The sequence below is a fragment of the Phasianus colchicus genome, chromosome 9, assembly GCF_987193195.1.
Source record: "Phasianus colchicus chromosome 9, bPhaCol1.hap1.1, whole genome shotgun sequence".
In the NCBI taxonomy this organism is placed as follows: Eukaryota; Metazoa; Chordata; class Aves; order Galliformes; family Phasianidae; genus Phasianus; species Phasianus colchicus.
Window position 1 is genome coordinate 30820660 of NC_143444.1, and position 14377 is coordinate 30835036.

The window sequence follows — 14377 nt, forward strand, 5'->3', positions numbered from 1 at the left end:
GTCTTCAATGTGTATTGCTTTGAGCTAAAGTGAAAGCATCAGGGGTGGTGCTGGGTGAGGGCTGTATGCACATATGTAAGTTATTGAGGTGCCGTTGGTATGAATCAAGTTGTTCAGGATCTTTTGATGTAGATATATTTTATCATTTGCTATTGTAGTCTTGACAGCATTGAACAAACTCCGGCTCTGCCCAGTTTCTCCCCATGACTTGCTTCTTAACAGCCAGCATTGCAGCAAGGCTCCTCACATAGAATGTGATCTTCTGCAGGCCTCACTGCAGTTTCTTGTCATTGCTCAGAAATAGATTGATGGTAGAAGAATCTTTCAGCGGAGACAAATAGTTTCTGAAGCCCCAGAATAATCACTGTAAGTCAAATCACATCAAATGCTCAAGGCCACAAAAATATTAACGAGTAAAATCGGCCTATGTAAACAGTACAAAACTACCTTTAAGTCTTCAAGAATTCAGAAATGTTTATAGTAACTTAGAACCCTTTAGTATTAGTACACGAAAAGTGCATTAAGCATTCCTCTGACTCCTAGATTTTTTTCCTAAGGACTCAAAGAAGAAATCCTTTTCTTCCAAGATATTTGGTATACTTTTTTAAAAGGTGAATGAGGAAATGTTCATGCTGGTGAAGGTTCAACCACAGGAAGAGACAGGTGCTGATGGCATACCTAGATGCTGTGCATGTATCCCAAGCTGGAACCACTACTAATCTAGATGAAAGAGCTCAGTCTTTCTTGATCATAGTTTCCAAGTAACACTGCAAGGAAAAATTGCAACCTACTGTGGTAGAGAGCTGATGCAGTCCAACTGTGATGAGTTTTCAATCACCTGGTTTGGGGTTTCACAGTTTTTCTTGGGCCCTTAAAATATGTGTAATGTTGGAGTTTCTAAACTAATAATTATTTCTCATTGGACCTTTGAAAATATTTATGTCCATTGCAAATGCTGTGTACGTTTAGTAGGTAATGTCAGATTGCTCTTCTAATGTTGCTGTTGTCATTTCAGATTTGATGGCAATTTTAACACCAACGTTTCTAGGACAATTAGCTGTGATAGACTGTCCACCACTGTCAACAGCAGAGCCTTCAATCCTGGACGTGATTTAAATTCTGGTAAGTAGTAGAGTTTGGGTTATTTTCTTTCTGTTATAGATTTTTCCACTGGACTGTAACATTCCCTTGGCACAGGGAATTAGCACTGATTGCCATAGCAACGAGCTTTTATTTCTCCTTGAAACTGTCACAATGCTCTTAATTTGAGATTTCATGATTGAAAGATGATACCTAAAGTAATGCCCTTAGCCTTAAGTACTTTATAAAAATGTCATGAAGATTTGATTTCAGCCTGCCGTGGATAATTTTGTTGTGGTTTATGCACTTCTTTCTTCTTTTTTTCCTTCCAAGGTACTTTCCTTCCTAGGCATGTCTGCTTTGGCATCAATAGTGTCAGCTCTTGATGAGGCCAAACACAGAAGTTTCTCTGATCTTCTTAGCCCAGTTCAGCTAACGTGAGGCTGTGTTTGCAAAAACTGCAGAGTATAGGAGAACATTCTGAAATATTCCCTTTCTTTGTCTTCTCAGAGCATTTCTGCCTTCACTGTCAACCCATTCATTGCCTTGACACACTTCAAGAGCTAGGAGTGTGCTTTAGAACCAAATGCATGTGATTTATCCCTGAGCAATTAAGCTTTTGTTTCTGCAGTGTGTCACAGATTTATTTATTTTTCTTTATTTTTTTACATGATCAACTTGCACTAATACATGGCTTTCAGGTTCCTTAGTAGTGCTTTTGTCTAGCTGTTGTATCTTGCTTCTCAACTTTTTATGATGATAGTGCTGTAAATTAGAGAATACTATAGATTTGGGTTGTAGGTGCTATTTGGCTGTGTTGTTGGGTTTGGTTGTTTTTTATTTACCAAAAAAAAAAAAACAAAAAAAAAACCAAAAAACCCAAACCAGAACAGTCCCTTCAGGTTCCTTTCCATCTCGTGCACTGTACATCACATCTTTGCTGGGCAGACAAGCTGATTTCCTGGTATATGTCTCATCACCATCATTTCTGTGGTGCTTTCAATACTAAAGTTAAGCACACTAGCTGCTTTCATGTTAGCAGCTCTCAAACTCAGCGTCTGGTGGGATCTTTTCTACTGTTAGAAGATGCCCTTGAGAGAAAAAATGGAATGGAAAGACTGAAATGGAGTAGCAAGAGGTTTCTTTGAGAACTGGCAGCTGATGGGTACACACGTAGTGAAACCGAGGTTTGCTGTAGGTGAGCTGCAAGCAATGAGTCCACAGTCCTCTCCTCTAATGTTTTTTAGAAGTACCAAGCTTTTGTCACCTTTCTTTCTTGAAACTTTTTCTTCCTGGCTCGTGGTGCAGTTCTGTAGTACCATTTACCTCAGAGGATGCACACAGGAGAGAGCACCTTGTGCAGGAGCTGTTTCTGAATGAACCTATGTAAATATATTTGTTATTTCTAAACTAAAACTCGCTTTGAAAGAGGGTGAAGGTGAAGCAACAAAAAGGTTTCCCTGATTTTTCCTGCTCCTCTCTTCAATGTCCCCATGCAGTGCAAGTGAGAATATCTGTTGTGCTTTGAATCCAGACTCCTAGCTGAAGTATTTTCCTGCACTGAGAAGCCTCCTAAGAGCTGCTGGTGCTTCAGGTTGTTTGGATCACGTATTTTTTCTCCTGCCTCACTTTGCTCATTCAGACTTTAGGCAGGCTGGGCAGCCACAGCTTCCCCCAGATTGTGCCATGCTGGCTCTTCCACTGGACACATGCATTGGGGGGGACCCCACACTGGTCAGCCATCTAGAGAAAAGGTTTGAAAGTCCTCTGTTCCCCCAGCTCCAAAAGCAGGATCTCCTGTGCTCTCCTTTGCCCACGGTTTCCATAACCAGGCTGGCCGGTCTGTCTTCCAGCTTGTCTTCCTGAATGGACTGATCATTTCATTCTCAATATAAAACAATTCCCATGGGTATCTCTCTTTCCCTGCCTAAGTTTTGCCTACGAAATAATCTGTCCTATAAAAAGCTCTCGGTCAAACATAAATTTAAACTCAGCTGTGCTTGGCCTCAATCTCAGTTCTTTAAATGTTAATCTTGGCTGGCTCCATGCACAATGTAAGAAAGTGGGGTTGGAGTGGGAAACTTGTAGATGTTGGAAGGAAATGGAATCTGCACCACAGGCTCCAGGCAAGCCACAAGACCGAAGCCTTGGAGAGCCCCTGGTGCAGACAGCAGGCTTGGTTTCTAGGCAGAACCATTTGTTAAAAAGGGTAAGTGTAGCTCAGGAAACTTTCAACGATGAAAAATTTTTTGTGTGTGTGAAATTTTTCTTTACAGAAATTCTTTACAGAGAGAGTGGTGAGGTGCTGGAACAGCTGCCCAGAGAGGCTGTGGATGCCCCGTCCATCCCTGGAGGTGTTCAAGGCCAGGTTGGATGGGGCCCTGGGCAGCCTGGTCTGGAGGAGGTTGGTGGCCCTGCGTGTGGCAGGGGGTTGGAGATTCATGATCCTTGAGGTCCCTTCCAACCCTCGCCATTCTGTGATTCTCTTTTGGAATTTTATAACATAGGAAATATAACTGTAGGGAAAGGGAGGAGGAAGAAAAAAATAGATGCATTTCTTGCAGCCTTTAAGAAATCCTGCTTTTGCCACTTTTTTTCTTGAGGTTAGGTGGGGTTTTTTGTTTTTGTTTTTGTTTGGTCTTGTTAGTTTTGGAAACGGTTTGTTTTACGTTGGCTTGAGTTTTCCATTTGGATTACTTTTTAGCCATTACTACAAGACAGATAAGGAGAGAGTTTTTATTCTTCAGATGGAATCTCAGGCTTCAGTCAGTTAGATTAAGAGATCTGTCCTCACCATACGAATAGTCCTTTACTTATTAAACGACAAACTTGTGCCCAGCACCAGTGCTTTATGTTATCAGATTCCTCGTTCTTTATCTTTTTTGGATAAACAGCGAACCAGTAAATCTTTCATGTTCTCAGCCTCCAAAACACCCAAATGTCTGTTTCAAATCAAGCAGCATTCGCAGAATGTTCTTCCCCAGGGAGATGAGGGGATGGGACCAGGTCTCTGTTCAAGGCCTCGTTGTCACATCCCACCTGTGACACTTGGTCAGTTGAAACATGGAGTGCTGTGGTCGTGCTCCTTGTATTGCTGTACTTGGAAATGATAGGCAGAGTGGGTGAAAGTAGTTGGGCTGGCACCACCTCCAAATACTTCCCGTCTGCTCAAGTCCTTTCAAGCTAGAAAGCCTGTAAATGAGGGGTTTGTTACCTCTTTGCCCTTCAGAGCCAAAACAGCTCCCCAAGAGCGAGCTGGCCTCAGGCTGGGTTGGTGCCATCAGCAGAATTTTAATTGGATCTTTTATTTCTGGTGAGAGCACATGAGCCAGAGTACAGTTAGAATCAGAAAATCCTGGATCAGGCATACGGGTCTGGAGAATTAGGGTATAAATATAAAATGAGCATGTTTGCTGTCTGCTGTTGTTTCTGAGGAACACTAAAATATCTTCAGAATTGTTGTTTTTAATGGAGGTTTCTCTCAGAAAGAACTGCACCGTGTGTGTTGCTCTGAAAATTCATCTTTTTTCTTTTGCATGGTGAGAACCATGAAGGCTACAGCTCCATAAATGTAATGGTGAAGGACTGTAAGAAACTCCTTTATAATGAGCAATTATGTTTAGCAGTTCCTTCTTTTTTTTCTTTCTTTTTTTAAAATACTGTTTGTGCTTCTCTTTGAAGATTAATTAGTTAATGATTTGACTATCCTTTGAAGATGTAAAGTGGTATCTAGAAGTGCTAAGTGTTATCATATCGCATTCCCTTTGAAGTTTTATAAACTATCACACAGGACTTTCTTTCTAAAAGTCCTTTTTGCCTTCTTAGATATTTATAATTAGAGAGAACGACGATTCAAATGCTCTCTTGCTAATACTCCCCAAGTGCTGCTGGCTGCAGCAGTTTGGGGTCAGCTGGTGCCTCGTGGTGGTGGAGAGGCAGTGGCTTTGCAGCAGTTTGGAGCTGCTGGGCATGTCTGTCCCCAGGCTGTGCACCCAGTTAAGGGTACCACTGACACGTTTGCTTTTACATTTAGATTCTGCCTTACTCCAAGCAATGTGATATTGAGGCTGGGCCTTGATTTAGTTCAGTTTAGAAGTGAACAAATTATTACGTGTAGTCAGCAACACCAAACAGTTTGTAATTTGTGTTACAGCAGGGAGATGGGTAGCTGGTTACCTTTGCCAGAATGACTTGAAAGTGCCAGAAAATGAGAAAAGTAGATTGGTGTTCGGGTTGAAATGGGAGCCACAGGTCTTAGCAAGCAAATGGCAGCCTAGGAAATGAGCAGCAGTGAAGGACCCTGTGCACGTATCTGCTAGTGCTGCCACAGAGGTCATTTGGGCACAGTTAGCCTCTGGCCCTACATACGTACACAGATAGCTGTGCATATATTTGTGTATCTGTCCAAGATTTTGATGCTTTTTAAGCAGTTGGGGGTTGTTTGGTTTGTTCCCCCATTTGAAGTGTTATCTTTCAGCTTGATAAAAGGTTATCAAATACTTTCCTGGGTTCCCACAGCCATGGCCATGCATTGTGTTCCTGTCTGGGCTGACACACTGTTGAGGCATTCAGAAGTGATGGTAGGTTTTTGCTGGCAAGGCTTTGGGGAGGAGAATACAGCAGGTGCTGGGGAAGGGGCTGAGGAGAGGAATTTCTGGAAGGCCTAGTGATAAAAGCTAGAAACTGGGCATGGTTTAGATTTATTTCATGTGTAATGAAAAGTGATTTCTTTCCCAAAGTTTCCATTTTGGCAAAAATAAATTTTCACATTGCTGTGTCCCTGCTGTGCAAAACTGCTCATCTGTGACTGAAGGAACCTGCTTTTTTGCAAAACAGAGGTGGCACTGATAAATTCACTTCATCTCACGCATGAAGCCAAAATGAGGACTTCAGTGAGAGCTTGAGTGAAACAAATAAACAAATGGTATTTGCAAATTGGTTGGACTGCTGCTTGTAGGATCATGGGTGCAATGCATAGAAGGGGGAACTTCTTTACCAAGAGAGTGGTGAGGTGCTGGAACAGCTGCACAGGGAGGCAGTGGATGCTTCATCCCTGGAGGTGTTCAAGGCCAGGTTGGATGGGGCCCTGAGCAGCCTGGTGTGGTATTAAATATGGAGGTTGGTGGCCCTGCCTGCAGTGGGGGGATTGGAGCTTCAAGATGCTTGGGGTCACTTCCAACCCAAGCCATTCTATGATTCTGTGAAGTTCTTGAGAAAAGCAGTGCATGCTCTTAAGCATCATCGGATTGATGTTACCTCTGCTTAAGGCAGAGAGAAATGAGCTCAGGCATCTGTGTGGAAAGCAGATGCCATGTTCATCTTTTCCTTCCTTGGTTCTCTTCTTCATCTCATTCCATCCAGCAGCATCTTCTTCGAAGCAGAGATTGCACAAAGCTGCTGTCACTGGGACTGGTGGGCACTGTGGAAACATAAACAGCTGCAGCAGAAGAGGGGGAACAAAGATAGTGGTTTTTACAGGGTAATTACTCTGAGCTGAATGCTGGGAGAGCATTGTGGCTGCAGCCAGTCTGGGAAACTTGAGAAAGTGCTAAACTGCTGTGGATGTGAACTGAAACCGTAGGCTGCTCGGGTATTTTGTCATAGGGGGATCTAGCTGAGGCTTGAGATGTGCCCTGCAATGATTTCCAACACCAATATTGGGGTATTTGATATGATTTGAATGAGATCCAGGAGATGATGAAGCTGTCTATGATTATTTTTGGCCTCCCTCCAAGGAGGAATACTAAAAGCTAAATGCTCAATAGAAGGTACAGAGCTGTACATCACATGCTTATGTAGGCATGTTTTTTAACAGATGCCAGAATAGGTAATATTAATAGATGAGGTTACAGAGGTAACCTCAACCAGCAAAACCTATTTTATATTTTGGGGTTACCTCAATGTAGTAAATGTATAATTTTTTTAACAGTATTTTTTTAACAGTTTTTTAAATCTTTATTAAAACTGTTGTTTATCATTGTGTATATATATATAATATAGTTGCTTTAATCTCTTCCTTCCTTTCTCCTGCCTTGGCTTCTTCAGCCTTGGATTCCTCAGCCTCAGAGATTCAGAAATGTCATACTATTAACCTGTACCTATCACGTCTCATGTTAGGTTTCTAAAGGACTTGAACAGTTTGTGAAGCAGATGTGAAGCTCTGGCCATCAGCTGGAGCTGCCTGAGGTTGGCCTTGGGTCCCTGCTTCTTCTCCAAGTAGCTGTGAGGCGTTTGTTCATTATGCCTCCAAGCCTCATCTCCGTTTGTAACCCCACTTCTTCCTGTCTAACTTTCAGTTCTTGCTGATAATCTGAAGTCAAACCCGGGGATTAAATGGCAGTATTTCAGCTCAGAAGAAGGCATTTTCACCGTTTTTCCAGCCCACAAGTTCCGGTGCAAAGGCAGCTATGAACACCGCAGCAGGTATGATGTGACCCCTCCCCTTTAGTGGACACAGCACTAGAATTGCATCCCTCAACCTCCAGTGTTTTGCTTTTCCAAGCCAACAGCATTTAATGACCAGCTTCTATTGGAGTACCTCAGGTTTTCTTAGGTTTGTTTTTTAAAGTACTGGTTTTTGTTTTTAAGAAACTGAAGTAAAATAAAATTGCATACAGGTTCCTCAGGTCTCCCAAATCAAATAAGTTGTAAGTAGCTGTAATCTGTAAACTGTTGGTTGGCCCACAGGCAAGATTTGATTTGTATTTGGCTCATATTCGGTTCCTATTAACAAAGCAATAAGCACATATTGTACTGATTGGGCAGGCATGTTGCTTTGGGAAAGGGTGCTGGAAGGGTGACAGCTTGGAAAGGCTGTGGGCAGGAGCACTTCTGCAGTCTGCACCATCACAGGCAGCTGGGAAGCAGCAATAGTGAATGTTTTCTGTTTCCACTCAAAAAATTGTAGGAAAAAAGGATTGAGTGGTGACGTGGTTTTCCTGCTCGGGGTAATAGCCTGCCTACTCTGTAAGCATGCAGCAGAGCGGTTGTGGTTTGGTATTTCTCCCCTGGCCTTTGCTGCCAATATTATGGATCAAGTGGATTCTTCTGAGAAAATCAGAAGAGAAGGCTTTAGTCACTGTTAGGTCACACATTAGTTAATTGCACCAGTTAATCAGTCTGTGCAGGAGAAGCATTAACCCATTCCAGTACATTTCCACACAGCTGAATGCACAGAGAGCAAGCTGTGCTTGTGGTTGAGCAACCAAATGTTTACAGGTGCTCTCTTCCATGTATCATCAAAGCTTGAAGCTTGGGCTTGACTAAATTTGCCATGGTCTTGGAAAGGTATGATCTGAAGAGATGAGAGCTGGGAATACCGAAGTCTCTGTCAGAATTTTGACACTAAAACCATTGGTGACTTCATACAAGTTGCCTAATCGTGTGCTTAGTTTCTCCACAGCTAAATTAGGGCTTTTTTTTTTCTTTTTTTTTTCTAGCATTTACCTAAGAGGGTAGTTTGGGCAGATTAATTAGTTAATGCTGAGTACTTTGAAGATCAAAGATGCTATTTAAGTTCTAGGTATTAGGACCAGTGAAGAGCTGCAGGCTGTTCTGCAATTTAGACCTGATTTGTGCCAGCTATTTGCTGCAGAGCCTTGTCTAAAACATTCTGCATTTCCTTGGCTGTTAATAAGATTTCAGTGGCTTTGATATAATAAAAACAGTGCCCGCAACACTTGACTGTAAGTGAGTTTGGGTCTAGGCTAAAGAGGGAAGAGAGTTCTGTCGTCTTTTCCTCCCTCTTCTTGGTGAAGTTCCTCCTAATTTGTTCCATGTTGAAACCTTGGCAATAGAGCTTGTGAAATCTTTCACACATACCTCACAGTATTGGACTACATCTGAGAGTCGCTTCACTGCAACTGTGGTTTTTTGATGTTAGCACAAATAATGCATGCAGCACTGAGAGCCCCAACCAGGGGTGAGGCAGATGGACCCATGTGGTTCAGACTGCACAGGCCTGAGGGGTTGTGGAGCATAACCCGTGTGAAACCCTTCAGGGCACCAAGAGAAAACCCTTACTTGGCCAGAAGCCTTCTCTTATTAAAATAAACCAAGCTCCCTATGTTAATACAGCTCTACGTGGGCACACAGGTTTTTACTTGTCACATTACCGGCAAATACCAACCATTGCACTTACTTTCTAATGTGAGTAATATTCCTGGCACCCAGTGTTTATCATTAAGCAGTTCTTGCTTGCCATGCGTAGTCCAAAGCCTGGTGTAAGTTCTGCAAACAGGGGTCCCAAATATGCGGCTGCTTCAGCAAAGTTGTTTATTTCTAGCTGAAAGCAACTGCTGTGATACAGGGAGAAGGATCTGACACCAGGCTTGGGTTAAAAACAAAAGGAAGTAGGAACGAAGGCATTTTCTTTGGGTTCAGGTCCTCTGCTGGTCTCTTCTCGTACTAACTTCCATAAAATTCAAAATTCCTTTTGTATTTTATTATTTCTTCATGGGGGTGTTTTTGTTTTCAATTCTTGATTGTTTCACTTACAAGCATTTTAGTGGGAACGATGACTCATGCCATTGGTTTACATTCCGTTCTCCTTCAGGCCTGTCTATGTTTCTACTGTCCGACCTCAATCCAAGCATATTGTTGTCATTGTGGACCATGGAGCTTCAGTCACAGAAACGCAGCTTCAGATTGCCAAAGATGCTGCTCAGGTCATTCTGAGCTCTATAGATGAACACGATAAGGTGAGCTTCTCTGTATGCAATGGCTGTATTTTCTTTGTTTTTTTGGAACTATGCTTGATATCTTCAGCCAGAGCAGTATTTTTTATCTTGCGGTCCATGGACTCGTGGGGACTCGTGGTCTACCTCTAATGAGTGAAGAAGACTTGAACTCATGTTTGGAAGCCTGTGTTATTATGGCGGAAGCATTTGGGCATCTTGAGGCTGAAAAAAGTGAAAACCACTGATCTAAGGGAAAATCTTGTTTCTGAGTAATCCTTAAATGCTCATTTGTCTTGGCACAGACTTTAGGCACTGCTCAGCAGTGTGATACAGTGTGAAATTAGGAGACCCACGCTCTGAGCTTGATGACTTCTGAGGTACAAGATTGCTTTGAGTAACTCATTTTTACCTCTGTGGCTGTCTTCTTGCATGCAGGAAATGGAAAAGATTTATTCTGCTGTTACACTGGAGTGATCTGAAACATATGTTACAATGTTTGGAAGATACCCAGAATATAGTATAAAAATGCTTACAGTTTAGCAGAATTAATAGTATTTAAATGTAAGCGTCAAACATACTTGTCTGAATATAGGCCTGTAGTGAAGAAAATGAATTTGAGAGAGAGATTACTTGGTCAGTAGCTCAGTGGTTATGAAACCTGTTATACGAGTAAATAATTACTGCTTTATTCTATGACTTTCTTGCATCAGTCATAATTTATAATAAAGTATGCCACTCACTTAATAAGACTGGTATGTTGAAGGTATATTAATGCAAATGTTGCCACTACATGCCATTACTTATTTACAGAATTAAAATTGATGGTAGATTTGGCTTGCTTTGATTGAAACATTAAAAAACCGTAACGCTTCTCCTGTGAAAACTTCCTAGGGGGTTTTCTTTTTTTTCATTTTCTGTGTGCCCTCCACTTCTCCAAAGGAGCCCAAGGATTTACTGGAAATGCTGTCCGCTGATTTTGTGTTCAGATACCTCCAGTCTGCTGAGGTTTCTGCCCAGAACAGTGTAGTAGCTATTATGTGTGAGCAGTGTGAAGCTGACTTCATCTGAGAAACAAAGACTGAAGTCTCTTTTTCTAGAAATCACCATAAGTCTAATCCTTTTCAAATCTGATGGATTTATGCCTCAAGCATTTATTTCTTAACAATTGAATTTTAAATCCACAGAATCTCTTCAGTTGGCTTATCATTGTGTTTTCTATATTGGTTCATAAAGAATTATAATTGGTAAGATAATCCAATATAGTTTCTTCTCTTTCAAGATCTCCGTGTTAACCGTGGCAGACACAGTAAGAACCTGCTCACTGGATCAGTGCTATAAAACGTTTCTGTCTCCTGCCACCAGTGAGACAAAAAGGAAGATGTCCACCTTCGTTAGCAGTATAAAGTCATCTGACAGCCCCACGCAGCATGCAATAGGATTTCAAAAGGCTTTCCAGTTGATACGAAATACAAACAATGGCACAAAACTGCAAGGAAGTAAGTCTTTTCTGTAATCCTCTTTCAAATTTCAGCTTCTCGCTTTGACAGAGGCCAAAGGACTGTGGTGTCTCGAACGTCCAAAAATTTAAAAAAAAAGCTCATGTTTTTATTAAATAGCATTTACTCGATCCAAAATCTGCATGGGTGACTGTGCAATGTGGCCATTCCCTTTTGATTTATTCTACTTGCTGACTTTCCTTTCTTTTGAACTATTATATGAAATTGCAGGAGCGACCTGCCAATAGCTGAATTATTTGCTGGAGATGTGCAGAGGGATCCTTTAAATGAAAATGGCTGTTGCTGCAGGGTCATTGACAGATTGCTAGAATGTATGTGTAGGGGTATCTCCCTAACTGGAATCCTTGGGAAGTCATCCTTGCTACTTAAGAAAAAGGATTTCCTTTAGAGAATGCCAATTATGGGTGATATTTTATGGGATCTGAGGTTGGCTGGGTACATTTTCCTTCATCTAAGAATATCCTTCTGAATTTTGGTGTATGCATTATGGGCTTTCTCCTTCCCATTTCCAAGCGTGGGGTTTTTTATGTGTTTCTGTTGTAATGAGGATGTGGTGAAAGATGTGGAAAAGATGGATACGAAATGGAGTGGCATGTTTCTTGCTTGCCAGGAAGCAGAGGAAAGCAAGTTCTTAAAGCTGTGCTCCAAGTGCTGGAGCCCAGTTAACACTGCCAGTGCCTGGCAGGGTGGAGAGAAAGCAGGCTGATCTTTATCATTTCAGTCAATTCATTTATGTAATGCAGATCCCATCGCTTGGTGCTGTGACTGCTCGGATGATTGCAAATTTGTCATTGTTCTGGAGGGCCCCAGCTCAGACTGCTGTACAGAATATAACGAAGTTAAAAAGCAAATTAAAGTGTTTTTGAAAGATAGAGGGAATGCGCTCCTATTTCAGGTCCCTTTCCCTCAGTTTATAAGATGGTTTTTGCTATTAAAGGTTTATTCAACTTCTGAGCTTTAGGCCACAGATAAAATGAAACGTTTATCTGTCTGTACATTGCTTAGCTGAAAGACAGGGTTGTCAGGGGCAGGTTTTTGCCATCCTCTGGCAAAATGATGAAAGGGGTGCGACTTTCTAGAGGGAAAAAAATCCATTGCTGCTGAAGCTGGCTGGGATAAGACGTGTTAGTCATGGGTGGTTATTCCAAGAACATCGGCTGTGCAGTCTTACAACATCCTCCTACGTACCTGTTCTGTTTGGCATTGTGTGTTAGGATCAGAAGGTTTCGGTGTATTCTTCACTGATGTGGAAAAAAGAACAAACACATTTTGTCCAGGTTTCATGTGGAACAATTATTTGGGGGCACATGTACGTGAAGTTAAAATACAAGGCAAGTGGCTTTGTTTTTTTTTCTTAAGATTGAAGGATTCTGAAGATCTAAGGTGTCTATATCAAGCTTCAGAATTCACAGAACGAGACGCAGTAGATTGCAGAAGAGGATGTTAATAAATCATAACTTGTTTTCTTAAAGTAATCTTTTCATCTTTAAGAAAAAAAACAAACCAACAAACAAGTAGAAAAAAGTATTATTCATATTACTGTTAATTTTCTCACATCCTGTTCCCGGAGAACAATGTGTGGGTGTGTCAGGGAAGCTATAGAGATACAGCCTTCCTCCTGAATTTGCATTGGAAAGCTTAGAAGGAAACTACTGGGATGTGAGGGAGGAATTGTGCTGCTGATCACGTCAGGATTTCCTGCTTTATGCCAGTTCCTATTGCAGTCCTGCTCAGGAGACCCTCATCTCAAACTGTAAGAAAATACTCTGCCTCTGAGAGCCAGCATTACTTGAAAACTCTAGGTAGTGTGTCTTGAAAATGGGTATTGTGTCTGGATCTATATAGAATTGCAGAATACCTCCTCATACTTGTTTGTGTTTGATTCTGATTGAAATTCGTTTTAAGTCATGAGGACAAAACATACAAACCAGAGCACTCAGGGCATTCATCCCTATTTAGGAAAAAAGAAGTTCAACAGGAGATGGGTCAGCAGAGTTGGCGTGTAACCATCTAACGTCGTGTGCTTTGGGTTATGTGGTGTTGCATGGTCACTACAAGTGCCCTAATTATACACATAGAACTTGTAATGCAGAAACATAACATGATGAAATCGGATTGTGTGTAAGCAAAGATTTGAATTTGCATCTTCAAAGGTTTCGAGGCCATTCGTGTAGAACAAACTCAGCTTGAAAAGCGTGTTTGGCATCATGCAAAGTGAGCAGGGCTGTGCATCAGTGGTGTGTTTCTCAAGCACTGCTCTCCAACCTACAACACAGGAAGACGTAAGGTGCCTTTCATCTCTGCCTGCTCATCTCCAGTGTACCACAACGTGTTGGTGGGCTCTGCTCTGCCAAACCCATCAGCGTGGCTGCTGGCTGGCTGGCATTAAGTGGGTGGTTGTTAAATGCTGCGAATGGAAGTTTAATAACAAAAGCAGTAATTCTTAAGGCTATGCTGTGTTCATCCAATGTGCATTGCTCTGAGTCTTACGAATGAAGCTATTGCTGTGTTTGTTTGTAAGCAGGTGGAAGGAATCTTACCGCAGTCCTTTCCCAAGTTAAAAATCGAATGCAATTTCTGTTGTATTTGTAATTCTTTTTTAGATACCGATATGGTCATAATTTCTCTCTCTGCTGGGATCACATCGAAAGATTCCTCAGAAGATGATAAAAAGGCAACTCTACGTGTCATCAATGAAGAAAACAGTTTTCTCAATAACTCAGTCATGATTCTCACTTACGCTCTTATGAACGGTGAGAAATGCTCTCCATCCAATGGATGCAAATTGCCTTTTGTAGCACAGCCAGTTTATTAAGCTCATCCAAGTGTAATTCCACACCCTGTTGGGAGCAGTTTGTTAATTGATTTTGGCCCATGTAATCCAGAGGCTGTATCCAGATGTTGCCTCTTTCATGTATAAAACTCTGTGCTACTTTGTGCTTATATATCAAAGTGCAGCTGCTCAGCATATGAAATATTGTTGCCTAAAATGTCTAGCTTCAACCAGACTGAGTAGAATTTGGTGACTATTGCAACTGTAAGCCTTCCTGGGATTGCCATTGTTTCTTGCTCCTGCAAAAAGGAGCATACCCATGATTTCCA

The 14377-nt window shown here is 41.7% G+C and overlaps 1 protein-coding gene across 5 annotated transcripts in view; it reads left to right on the top strand.

The window, feature by feature from the left end:
• Positions 1-14377, top strand: part of CACHD1 (cache domain containing 1) — a 138464-nt gene that overhangs the window by 100532 nt on the left and 23555 nt on the right. For all 5 annotated transcript variants that reach the window (XM_090146814.1, XM_090146815.1, XM_031603818.2 and 2 more), the window contains 5 exons: positions 1016-1122; positions 7377-7503; positions 9635-9779; positions 11038-11254; positions 13879-14028. In XM_090146814.1, the coding sequence (XP_090002940.1) occupies positions 1016-1122; positions 7377-7503; positions 9635-9779; positions 11038-11254; positions 13879-14028 (746 nt within the window). The remainder of the gene's footprint in view (positions 1-1015; positions 1123-7376; positions 7504-9634; positions 9780-11037; positions 11255-13878; positions 14029-14377) is intronic.